General features: G+C 39.1%; 1 protein-coding gene across 1 annotated transcript in view; it reads right to left on the reverse strand.

Moving 5' to 3' along the window:
- Positions 1 to 12,861, reverse strand: part of SLIT3 (slit guidance ligand 3) — a 433,718-nt gene that overhangs the window by 81,361 nt on the left and 339,496 nt on the right. The window contains 2 exon segments of the mRNA XM_008503402.2: positions 8,323 to 8,455; positions 10,690 to 10,853. Of these exon segments, the coding sequence (XP_008501624.2) occupies positions 8,323 to 8,455; positions 10,690 to 10,853 (297 nt within the window).

Genomic DNA, 12,861 nt, shown 5'->3' on the forward strand with positions numbered 1-12,861 from the left:
AATAATAGAGACAGAGCTGGAGTTCTTTTCCATCACCTTGGCTTTTGGATGAAACTGCATGCCTGGAAGACAGCAAAGTAAAAAGGTTCCAACAGAAATTGACCACTGTGGTGCCATTGCACTGTCAAGGTGGTCCTCCAGACACCTGCCAAAAGCCATATCTACCTGGGAAACAAATCAGCCTTATCCGAGAGTACCATGCAGGGGGAAGGCATTTCTCTTGCTACAGGAGAGGGTAAAAGATGAAAAGGTATTTTCTTTCAGTGCAAATGAAGGGGTGTATTTTTGAAAATTATCAACTGTAGTCAGGAAAGGCAGCTCACAGACACCAGAACACTTAATGTGCTGCCTCAACTGCTGAAAATATAATCTGATAGTCATGTTAAGAATTTATATCCTACACATACAATTTCCTTGTTCTTTTGCAACAGATCTCTTTACTCTGCATTTACTTTAGCAAATAAAGATGGTAATAGTTTATTCCTATGCTGTATGTTCCCTCTCCACATTAACTGTAACAACAGGGGCATTTGTGTAAAATAAATCCAAGAAAATTTTCCCATAAACTTTATTTTTGCATCATTTAAAAACAAAATCCATAAATACTAGCAGAATTTCCCTCCTTCTTCTATTTCAGCATAATTCCTTCTTACCATTTTCTGCTGCTTCAGTTCCCAGCCACATGGTTATCCATTTTACCAGTTCTTCCTGGTGCACCGGATCACACCAAGGCAGAGTTAGCTTAGAGCATGTGGTGGACCTGACCTAACTCCTGCTAGGATTAGGATGGACAAGGAGGACAATAGGCTTTTGAATTTTTAACCAAAAGCAAAATCCTGCCTTAATGAAAAAAAAAAATTAACAGTTCAATCTCTCCATTCACAAAGATGATGATCATTGCTTGGCAGTATTGCACAGTCAGCAGTTAGCTGTAGTGAAATGGGGCAATCAGGTGTTGCTAATTACAAGGTGGGAGGCGTGAGTTTGTGTTAAGCCCACCTGTGCCCAATTAGGGCTTACTCCAGCTGCACATGAGCAGGATTGGGTGACCAATAAAAGGTGAGGCTTCGAACTCACAACCTCAGCATTGCTCGGCTTTGTACTGCTTGTATAAGCACCACGCTAACCTGATTGTGCCAGTGGAGCTCCCCCCCTTGTAATTAGCAACACCTGATTGCCTCATTTTGCTACAGTTAGCCCTTGCAAAGTATTGACAGCTGCTCTGTTGAGGCAAATTATCTCAAACCAGAGCATAGTTTAGCGATACCACATTTACAGCCCCCATGGATATTCATATTCAGCAAGTATAAAGTCAATTTGCTTAATTTTGACTAAATTTGTTATACAGTATTTTGAAAATCAAGTTCCTTGGAGATTTCACACCATAAAATGTTATGTAGAAGATCCTCAGAATTCAAACACATATGTTACTATTTAAACAGGGCAAATCATCTCTCATTTCCCAAGCTATGGCCTGCTATGGATGCAGTGAGCTGCTGGGAGTCTGTGCCTTCTCTTTCGTCCCAGACAGTCAAAAAGGTTAAATCCATACGTAAGTAAGTACGCTCCACTACTTACTCACAATGTAAAATTCAAAGGATTTCCAACAGAAATCAAAACCAGGTCATGTATTATGCATTTGGAAGTGATATTTTTTTATGAAAGGAGACTCAGCTCTGACAAGGTGCTGAAATCCTCAGAAATCTGTTTTTAAGGATATTCTTGATCCCAATGTGATGGGTAGTCAAGGTTTAGGTTTTTCCCACCTATTCTGCTTTCTGGTGCAACCTCGAGTCAAGGGTGCAAATTTTAATCCAGTGCTTTCTTATTAGGACTAACACAGAAATGCAGACACTTGGAGTTAAATTCCTACAACAGATCTGCATTGAATAGCTTTAGATTTGTACTGCAAGCAATTTGATGATTATATAAAAGTACTAGCAGAAAGCTGCAATACTTATATCAGTGGTATAATTTCTGAACAAACACAATTTTACACTGAAAAATCATTGATAAAATACTTTTCACACAGAAGAACAATTGAGCACTGTCTAACTTCTTACCACGCAGTGCAAAGAATGGCAGTCTTTTCTAAGTGAAAGGCATTCATTTTGAAAGCACATTTAAGTGCATTGAATTTGAAATAACCAGAGCTTTTCAGGGTATAAGAGCATGCCAGGAATCAGAGAGATCTGAGATGCCACATTTGAAGAAACCAACTGCTCCAAGTGAGCTGTGGCTCACCGCAGGCCAGGTTTCTATCAGTGCCAGGAGGAGGTGCTGGGGCAGCAGCTCTGCACCTTGCTGGGCTGCAGATGATGTATGGGGACTGTAAGAGGACTGAAAGCTGTTCGTGAGGGGGCAGAGCTCAGTTAAAATACCCTGCGTATGTATATATTCATATGTATAAATAATTAAAAAAAAAAAAAGGCTGAAGCTACAGCCCCCCTACCTAAACAAAACAAAACAAGCCATAACACAATGATGTAGGGGGAAGATTGTACATTACTTTCTTTCCAATCCTTTGCCAAAGGAAGGTGTTGTATATCTGCTCGACATACTGGTATGAATGAAAAAATGTATGTGTAATTTTAATGCTCAGACTCCTGTTACTAATACAGACAGAGTACAGAGGGAGTGTGTCAACTGCCTTAATATAGACACACTGACTAGTATTCAAACCAGCCTCCTTTGCTTCTTCACGTCTGTAGTCTGCAGTTTAAATATCAGATTGGAAATAGTTTTTTACCCCATGAATGCTACTGGTAATCCTGAAGTCTCAATAATGACTTGTAACCAACAAGCAATTAAGAGAGCTAAAACTGGGGGGAAAACCCCAAACCTTTGTGTTCTCATCAATCAACTATCAACAACCAACAATCAACTATCAACATCAACTATCTACCAGGAAAGGCTTCTTTTAAAACACGAACAAGCGCTGGGGAGAGGTAAGAGATTGGCTGTGATGGCTGGCACTGCAGGCACAGCCATACTTGGTGCCTGCACCAACCACATCGGCTCTCAGAGACCAGTGCCTTCAGCAACCCCAGGGCTCATCCAGCACCTTCCACACACACTAACATCATATATGAAAAATTTAAAACTATGCATAGAAGATGACAGATGTTCTTTTTTCCATCCCAGTCTATTTTTATAATGAAACAACTTGGATTGGAGGTGATATAACCAGCACAAAGTGCCAAAACATCATGCAACAATTTGAATCACTTTTTGTACTGAAATGACTATTCAGCCATAAAGTCAAGCTTATAGTGGCCATCTGTGCTAAAAGAGAGAGAAATCAGTTCTCAAGCAGTAACTGAAAAGGCACAGTCCTTTCCTTTAACTTCTTTAAATATTCCATGTAGAATATTTTATGTTATAACATGTTATGAAAGATTATTACACCTGACAATTTTATGCAGCTCTAAAATTAATTCATAGTCTAAACTGTTTAATGCTGGTACCAAATTTCCTAAATTTGGGGGCAAGTTTCATTTCCTAAAAATGGTGGTCTATGAGAGAACTGGACTGTAAAAGATGAAATCTTCACAAAGCAAGAGTTTTAAAAACATAAATTATAGTTTCTCAACAAGAAACAAAATTCAAGCATGAGGTTAGGTACAAATCTGGATCTTGAACTTTCTTAAGTTTATGGATTTTGCTATATTTATATGTCAGGCCACAACCTACAGGTTTGACACCCAGAAACGTGTTAGTGTTTGAGATAAAAGTGAAGGCTGTAAAGTTAAACTTACCTCTAGTCTCAACGCTGAAGTCACCTCTCCAATATGTACTCAAACTTGAACAGTCACTGAATCCGTTGTTTGATAGTATCACTGCTATTTACTTTTTCTAAACTTATCAGATTTGAAATGAAAATTTAAGTCCGCTATTTCAGCTATAAATACAATATCCTATATATTGGATTCTCTATTGATTCTCACAATGGGAGAATTTTCCTCTGCACTGAATTAAGCAGGCTGTAAAACCTTTTACGACACAGGACAATGTAAGCCTAGGCTTTGATCTATATTGTTTGTCTCCTTTGTTATCAAAGGAAAATTCACTGAAGTGTGTGTTAAGGGTCAGCATATAAAATAGTGCAGGTTGCCAGACAAGTAAAAGTATTTACATTCTCAAGCAGATGATTTTCATCAAATACCTCACTTCAGAGCTATCCCTTTGATCACCGGCAATACAGGCATACTGAAAAATGGCACGGAATTGTTACAATATTCTTCACTGAAGAGTGGGCTGAGATGGGTGGTAAATACCTCCAAGTAGATGTGGTAGTAAATATATGGGAAGCAATAGTCAAAATCATCTTGGCAGTTGGAGACTGAGCTGAACAAAGGTACCATATTAAGGCCAAGACAGAAGAGGCAGCAGACTGGAGGTAGGAAATAAAGAGCTGAAAGACAATTCATTGGGATCCCTCTGCTAGTAAGCAGGTCAGTCACTTGTGAAAACTGCTGAGCCAAGTACTGAATGAGCTACATGAACTTAACACACAGAACAAACATGCAAATAGCAGAGAGGAGGTCTGTGATGAGTAGCAAAACTAATGCAAATATTAATATGTATTAATATAAATGGAAAGAAAAATAAGCACAATGATGCAGGTTTTCCAAAGAATCCTGTTAGTGCTATTGTACAGCTCAGTGTCATTACACCATTTGGAGACTAGAGAAGACATGATGAGTATATATTTTTTCTAAAATGCCTCATGATGTTACAGCTTATGCACATGCTGACCACATAATTGCCTCCAGTGTTTTTCCCTGTTGCAAAATATTATTTGCTGTAGGTCCATAAAAGCAGTTGGATGTTGTCAGATAAGACGTTATTAGAAATAGACTATACTTTTGTGAAAAAAAGAGAAATAGAATAGTGCTTATACACTGAGTTACATGTAAAGGAAAAAGAACATGGGAAACCTAATTCAAACAGACTTGTGAAAAAAGTAGAGAAGGAAAGCTTAAAAAACTAAGCAGCAGGCGAGGCTAAGTTCCAAACTAGCTCATTGCATGAACATTTTACTTCTGAACATCTGGACTAGAAAACTGAGTGTGTTAAAAAAACCAAGGCCTCTCTCCAGAGCAAGCAAAGAGTGGGAAAAACATAGATGGTTAGTAATTACACAACAAAGAATTTACAAGAAACAACATAGTGTTTCCCTGTTTCCAAGAAACTGAAAGAAGGCTTGCCCATGATGATGGGGTTTTGTGAAGGAATAGCTGGGAATCAGAAATTTCTTGCATCACCATCACTCTAAAAAGCCAGCATACTTAGTGATCTTTTCAACTCTATTCTAGATGGAAGCTTCCCTGCCAGAGTAATCCCTCCTCCCAAGGGTGGTAGAAACTAACCACAGGGATGTTTCCTGTCACTCCAAGCTCTAAATATGAAGGAGATAATGGTTTTCACATGTTTTGTCTATATACATGTACAAAAGAAAAACTCAGAAAGAAATCTGGAAGGAGACAGACAATGTCTCCAGTCCACCATGTAATAAAACAGTTCTGGTTGTCTTTTCTGCTGAGCTGAGGTACAATGAAATTTCACCCAGCAAAGGGTAACATTTTCCCTATGTGCCTTGCAGGAGGTATATTCATTTTTGCACATTGCTATTTAATACCTGCTACAATTGAATAATTCCTGTTTTAGGATTATTTTAAGACTTCTAAAAGAATTCAAAAGAACTTCTGAGAAGGCTGTACTCAGATGTAAGACTGATTTATCTACATACAAGGCAGTTCTCCTTTTCTTAAACTCTACTGCATAAAAATCCACTGCAGTTCAATAAGAAGCACTGCAGCTAATGTGCCTTGTAAATAGCTACACCAATAATGGGAAGTTCATGTATGTCAGACTGATGCATTCCTAAAAATTTCACTGAAATGCTCCATATTGTATCACAGTAGAGGCCTCCTGCAGGAAGGGAGCTGTGGGCTACCAGGACAAGAGGCTCTTGTCCTCTCCTTGAGATGTCCTCTGTTTTTAGTCACCACTGTTTTGTGGGAGTGCCTGGTGGGAGCACAGAGACCCCAGCACACTGCCCAGAGGTCTCTGACATGAGAGCGTGGGAGGGAATAGGTGGTGGAGACATGTGGGAAGGGTATGAATTGATCTGAGCACCTGTGAGCACTGTACCAGTGAGACAGGTGAAGGCATCCCTGCCCTGGAGACTGCTGTTACTCCCTCTAGCTGTGCAAAAGCTGTTCTCTTCTGCAGCAAGTAACTTAAGTGCTTCCTGGCTTCCAGTGCTAAACAGATGTCCACTGCTACCACACAAACAAAACAGCTTTAAGAAGATGTTCCAGCCTGCAGACATATGTCAAAGGACCTAGGCCTGTCCTTGGGACATAGGAGTCTTTTGGTGTCAGAAGTGGCAATAGATTGAACAAGATAAATCTCTGACACCTAGAAAGCTATTGGGTTCTCTCTGCCAAGCTTTAGCTCTCCTCAAAACGATGCAATATGTGGGGTTCCACAGGAGATGCTGTTTACCATGGCAGCAAGGACAGCTCTCAAACACAGACCAATAAAAACACTAAGGTTCACACTGGCAACTTGGGACAGAGATGACATAGTTCCTTCTATGTTCTGAACAAAATCAGTACCTCATCCTGGAAGAAGGAAGGCAAGTAAGATTTATTTATGTATTATCACAGCTTCCACAAACACATGAATTTTTAGTTCCTGCAGCTCATCTTTTGGTACAACTACAGATAAGGAGCTCAGCTTATGTTGTTTGAGGGAGAGCGAGATCAGGATCAAATTTTGAGACACCTGGGAGAGATTCAAGGCTATATTTGCAGAACATGAAATATTCAGAGCCAGCCAGTCCATGGCTGACTGTATTCTGCTGACACATTTCTGGATTGAAAGCAGAAAGTCAAAGTAGAGGCTTGCATAGGCTAACAGCTCCTACTGAAGAAGACAGTCATGTAAACACCTATTAACTCAAACTCCTCAGTTCCAGGTTGTTGCTTCATTTGCCAGGAAATAACTTCAGAAATACAGCAATTTTTGAGAATGTGAGATTACTTCCACTCTTACTGTGAAAGTTATGTCATCAGTGTATCAGATAGTATTAGTAAAACTCAATATGCAAAATTTAAATATAAAAATTCCTCAGTGTGGCAGTGGAAATGAAAGTAACACTTGTGATACCTTATTGGCAAGACATTGAAACTTGAACAAGAACAGAACAGAAATCACTTTGCAGACTTCTTATCTCTCATATGCAATGTACAGGCCAGAACTTGGCTTTTCATTCAAACCAATACTCAACTATGCCGTTGTTAACAGTGTTCCAAGGATGTTTCCATCAATGCAAAATTTCCAAGTTAATTTAAGTTCCCATATACAATTTCAGTACACTCCCCACTCAGCAAAAAACACTCGTATTTGACCACAACACTGGAAAAACAGTGCAAACCCCATTCTCACAATGTGAAGGGAGAAAAAAGATGTGAATCTCATTCATCGGCTGCCTTGTTACTAAATGATAAAAAAATATGAGATACTAAAAAACCAGCAGAATCAGACTGTAATTCATTGAATGTACCAATGAACTCAGCTGATTATTTTCACAAAGAAATATTGATGAGATTGTAACAAGTCTAAGTAATGACTCACCTGGCATAGATTTGAATAAGGATCTAGAGGCGAAAAGCTCAAAATTTCTACCATCAACAGTTTAAGTCAGAAAGTTCTGTATAAGCCAGTATATGTTCTTTCCATGGAAAGAACCAAAATCCAGTAAAAAGACATAGCAAAGGGCACATGAAAAGACAAGTAGGAAGATGATTCTGAACTAGAATGAATTTACTTTACAATTTAATCTAATTATCTGTTATTTTAGCCATTTAATGAGTTTTGGAGGAAAGAATTAATTTTTTGTTTCCAGCAGCCAATTTCTCTTTCTTTTTTTCCTTTAATCTCCTCAGAGGATAATTAGCTCACAGCTGTGTCAGTCAGGAACACATTTCTACCATCCTTTTAATGCCTGCTGTGAACTTAAGCTTCTCAGAAGCATGACAGGATTAATTGATAGTAATATATGCATTTGTTCCCTACACACAGAACTAATGGGTACAAGGGTAGATAAACTCCATTCCTATTACAGAGCAATGGATTTAGTCAAGGCACAAGCAAGTACAAAAATAAGTCAAAAGGTATGGAGAGCACCAAAGTACAAAATAGCAGTTACTGAAGTCAAAGGTAAAGCATACACAAGGACCTATACAAAGCCGCACTGTGACTTAATTTCATGAACTTCTCATGAAAGAAGATATGTAAAAGGTAACTTACAGCTCTGTCATGTCTTTGGGAATGCCTTTGGGCAATGTCCTCAGTCCTTTATTGCTGCACCGTACCACTGAGTCCACACAAGTACACTGGGAAGGACAAGGAGGTGAAAGCAAGCAGCTGCTTTCATCATTACCTGCAGAGGGAGAGAAATGGAATATCAGGAAGTCAGCTTCACAGCCCAAAGTCAGGCATTTTGAAGATAACTGCTTATGAGGACCAAGGGGGGACATCCTTGCATCTGTGGTAACCATGGCAATATTTTAAAGTAGATCCAGTGTTTTGGATCACCTTGCGTTCATAGAAGTTCTTTAGGCAACATGATTAGCAGTTCAAAAAGTGAAACACAATGTTTTAAGATTTTTTTTTCTAAGGACTATTTATATCACTGTACTTTTGCAAATTCCAGTAAAATTGGTTATGTGAATCCTAAACCCTTCCCCTACTCTCAGTGTATTAGCTGAAATGGAGAACTTGACCAGAACATTGATTGCCCCCAAATTCATCTGAACAGATGACATTCACTATCTACTCTGCTTTGTGAAGATCCTCTTATTTTAAATTCAGCTTTTGGGTATTAATTTTTTACTTTTCAAAGTCCTCCTGGCACTTCACTTATCATCTGAATTTTGAAAAACTCATTATTTTTGACGAGGATAACCAGGCAAACAACAATCTAAGCAGCATACTTCCAACTGCTGGTGATCCATCTGTGCAGACATAAAAATACCTACTTTCTCCAAAAATGGTTTCAAAGGTCCATAAACAGCAGATTACGTCTTGTAATTGAAGAACAATGGGGTTTCTGCAGAAGTAATCAACTCTTTGAAGTTAAGAATATTAAAGCATGGATTTTCTACAAAAGCAACAGACTGCAAAACATAAGGTAGATGCCTGCAGTACGGGTGTGTCTGAAAAGAAATACTTAGTGGTATATTCCCTAGCTGACAGTAAGGGGAACCACACAAATGTTTGTGAGGCATCCCGCACCGACCAGCACAGAGACACAATGCTCCAGTCCACGAGCACAGAGCCAGTTGTCATTATGTGCCTTTAAAAAAACCAACCAAACAAAAAACAAACAAACAAAAAAACAAACCCCAACAACAATAAAACAAACAAACAAACAATCAAAAAAACAACCAACCAAACAAAAAGAATGATGCAAGGACTAATTGAGGCAGATGTGTTTCTTCTCTCTGCTGTATGTACCCATAAGCACTGAGATGAAAGGAGGACACTATAAGGCCCAAAAGAAGATAATCAAGTTACCCAAAAATGTACGGGTAGGGATCATCTGTATTCAGAGGAGAAGCATGACCAGTCTACAGAGCAGGGAACATTTTTGTCTTTTTTTCTCTCCAGCTGAGCTTAATGACTAAAATTCTATGTATTTCATAAACCTGCAGAAAAAGTGTTTCTTCAGCACATTCAATTTTCCTGTGTTCTGTGTTTTACACCACACCACCACCTACATTCCAGTCACCATAGCTGTCTGAGTGACTGCATGATAAGAATCTTCCCAAGTCTGGAATGTCATTTTGTGGACCAGGATTTTTTTTGTTTGTTTTCTCCCAGACTAAAAGTGATTTTTTCTTTAATGACTAAACCTAGGTCCCTTGAGCTCCGACCCCAAGCACCTGGGCCTGTTACCAGATTGCTTTACTAGGACAGGAATTAATTTCTTCCCTAAGTAGGAAACTTCCAGCACTCTTATGGTTGCTTTAGAGGTATGATTAACCAAAGATCCAGCATCTCTGGTCTTAACAGTCAATCACAGCCTACAAGTCAACTGAGCAGAGCACTCATCAGTCAATTTTTGTCTGTAGTATTTTCTCTAAAATCCACTTAATCAGAAGACAAAGACCTTCATAGAGGTCTTTGTGAACAAAATGTGAAGATACACTTTTGTTTAGACCTGCATGGACCTGAAAAAGCATTAAGCATCACCAAGGATTTTCAAATAATATCTACATTTTATTTCATCTTTTATTAGTGGAACTGAACAGTATCCAAAAATAAAAGGTAAAGCAAACACCTAGCGCAATCCTAGCCCTTCGTCCCACTTCTGTATTCATATACTTATTTAACACTATGAAGGCAGGCTAGGATTGCACTAGGATTATACAAAGCAGAGCATCTGTCTATAATAAATTTATTCTCAGATTTAGGTGTAGATAGTAGAAATTCAGAAACTGGAAATCAAGAACAAAAATAAACTCCTGGTAGGGAACAATGATCTTCGGCTCTAGATGGCCTCCTCATCACTGAAATGAAATGTTTACCATGTAGTATTGCTTGATAGGTAAGGAGGTCCTCACAGAAGTGCCAACATTACCATAAATGTCAAAGCAAACTGGATTTTCTTACCATCGCAGGTGAAGTCTTGGACATCTACGTCTTGGATTGGAATATCCTTTAAGAAAAAGGGTTTCAAGCAGCGTGGATTTCCACTGACAATTCTCTTCTTTCTTAACCATTTTCCCAGCCAGGCCAAATGGCAGTTACAATTAAAGGAGTTAGCCAGCAAATTACTGAAAAAGAAAAAGACATAATTGCATCAAACATGAACATTCAGAAATACTGAAATAACTACAGAAAGATGATGTGTTCCAAGTCCAAGCTCTTTCTTGCCATCTGTTTCTGTGAGAATTTCCTCTATTCCACATTCAAGAGACGTTCTATGCAGGTTTTATAATAGGACTAAAGTTGTAATTATACAAGATATATATGCATATATGTATGTTTATAAAAGGAAGTTACTTACTGCTACAACTATTATTTAGACATACTTACATCACTGCTAGGGCTTTATTTATATCCCAAGGGCTGTATTTCAACACAAGGTACAGCTCACACCCAAATCTAAACACAGCTCACACTCTGCACTCAGACATACATGATCTTCAATATCACTTCTTCAGGTGATGCCACAGCAAGGTTCAGCACTGCTAGCCCATTCCACAGCCCACCTTTACCACCTCCCTGCCTACATCCAAGCTGACCGCACATTGTTTGTTGCCCCACTCACCTGTGTTACACCCCATAAAACCAGTGCCAGGTAGAAGCAAGGGGTATATTAAATTTGGGTTTCTTGATGAAGTAGTAAGGATAGCACTCGGTATATACATGTACAAATATGTTAAAGCAGCAATGTCAGCCTGAGCCACTTCTTATGAAGCTTTTTAAGTTCAGTATATCTGTAGTGAAAAGCATCTGCTTGACTGCCTTGTGACGTTTGTCAGGTCTGCATCAAATCTTGCTACAGCTCCCACAACATCTTTCCCATACAGCTTAGCTGTTGGACTGCAGTGTGTAGTATGCAAATCAACCATGACAACATCCCTCCATCAGAGGGATGGATTCTTAATGTGGTTTAGGTTAGCAGTGTTGAAAAAATGAAAGCCCAGTCCATCCTGTTGTCAAACTATGAAAACAAGGATGTTCAAAAAATTTATCAGTTGACCACCTGTGACTTTATGTAGAAAAGGTATTATCAATTCCTACTTTTTAAAAGGTTGTGATCCTTTGAATGAAAGGAGTGTAAGGTGACAGTTATTTTAAGCAACCTTCTTTCTAAGCTTATAGAACCAGTGCTGAGAATCTTGGAAAAAAACTTCACCAGAGTGCTGTACTGAATGCCCATCCATAATTTGTCTGTACCCTTCTTTTATGAGAGAAACAAGTTAAAAAAAAAAAAGGCAGATCATCTTGTGTACAAAGTCAGGGAGAATCAAAAGCCTCAGTTTCAGGTGGTCCCACTGAATAAAAGTGAGCTGTCATGAATTATTGGTTTAATATAACATAAAAAAGACAACATCTAAAGTATAGCGGATCTTAAACACAAAAAAAATTTGAAGGCCCTTAAGATCCAAGTACATGCAGGTATAATAGCTGAGGAACTTTCAAGTTTTCACTTCACTTTTACAAACCTAAACACACAGACAAAATCACATTAGGTTTTCAGTTTTTCCTTCAGAAAACAATCATGCTGCAGACAAAAAAATAAGGCACAACTGAGGTGTGGCAGTAAGAAAATTAACCCAAACCAATTCCTAAATTACATAGGTTCCAGGCCAACATCACAAACCCACAAGATGATTTACAGCTGCACTCTGCATTGTAAAATTGTGTGACTAGTGGAGTCCCTCAGGGGTCGGTACTGGGACCGGTGTTGTTCAATATCTTCATCAACGACTTGGATGAGGGTATAGAGTGTACCCTCAGCAAGTTTGCTGATGACACTAAGCTGGGAGGAGTGGCTGACACACCGGAAGGCCGTGCTGCCATTCAGAGAGACTTAGACAGGCTGGAGAGTTGGGCAGAGAGAAACATGATGAAGTTCAACAAGGGGAAGTGTAGAGTTTTGCATTTGGGGAAGAACAACACAATGTCCCAGTATAGGTTGGGGGCTGACCTGCTGGAGAGCAGTGTAGGTGAAAGAGACCTGGGGGTCCTGGTAGACAAGAGGATGACCATGAGCCAGCAATGTGCCCTTGTGGCCAAGAAGGCCAATGGCATCCTGGGGTGCATTAGAAAGGG

This window comes from Calypte anna, chromosome 13, assembly GCF_003957555.1.
Source record: "Calypte anna isolate BGI_N300 chromosome 13, bCalAnn1_v1.p, whole genome shotgun sequence".
NCBI classification, from domain to species: domain Eukaryota; kingdom Metazoa; phylum Chordata; class Aves; order Apodiformes; family Trochilidae; genus Calypte; species Calypte anna.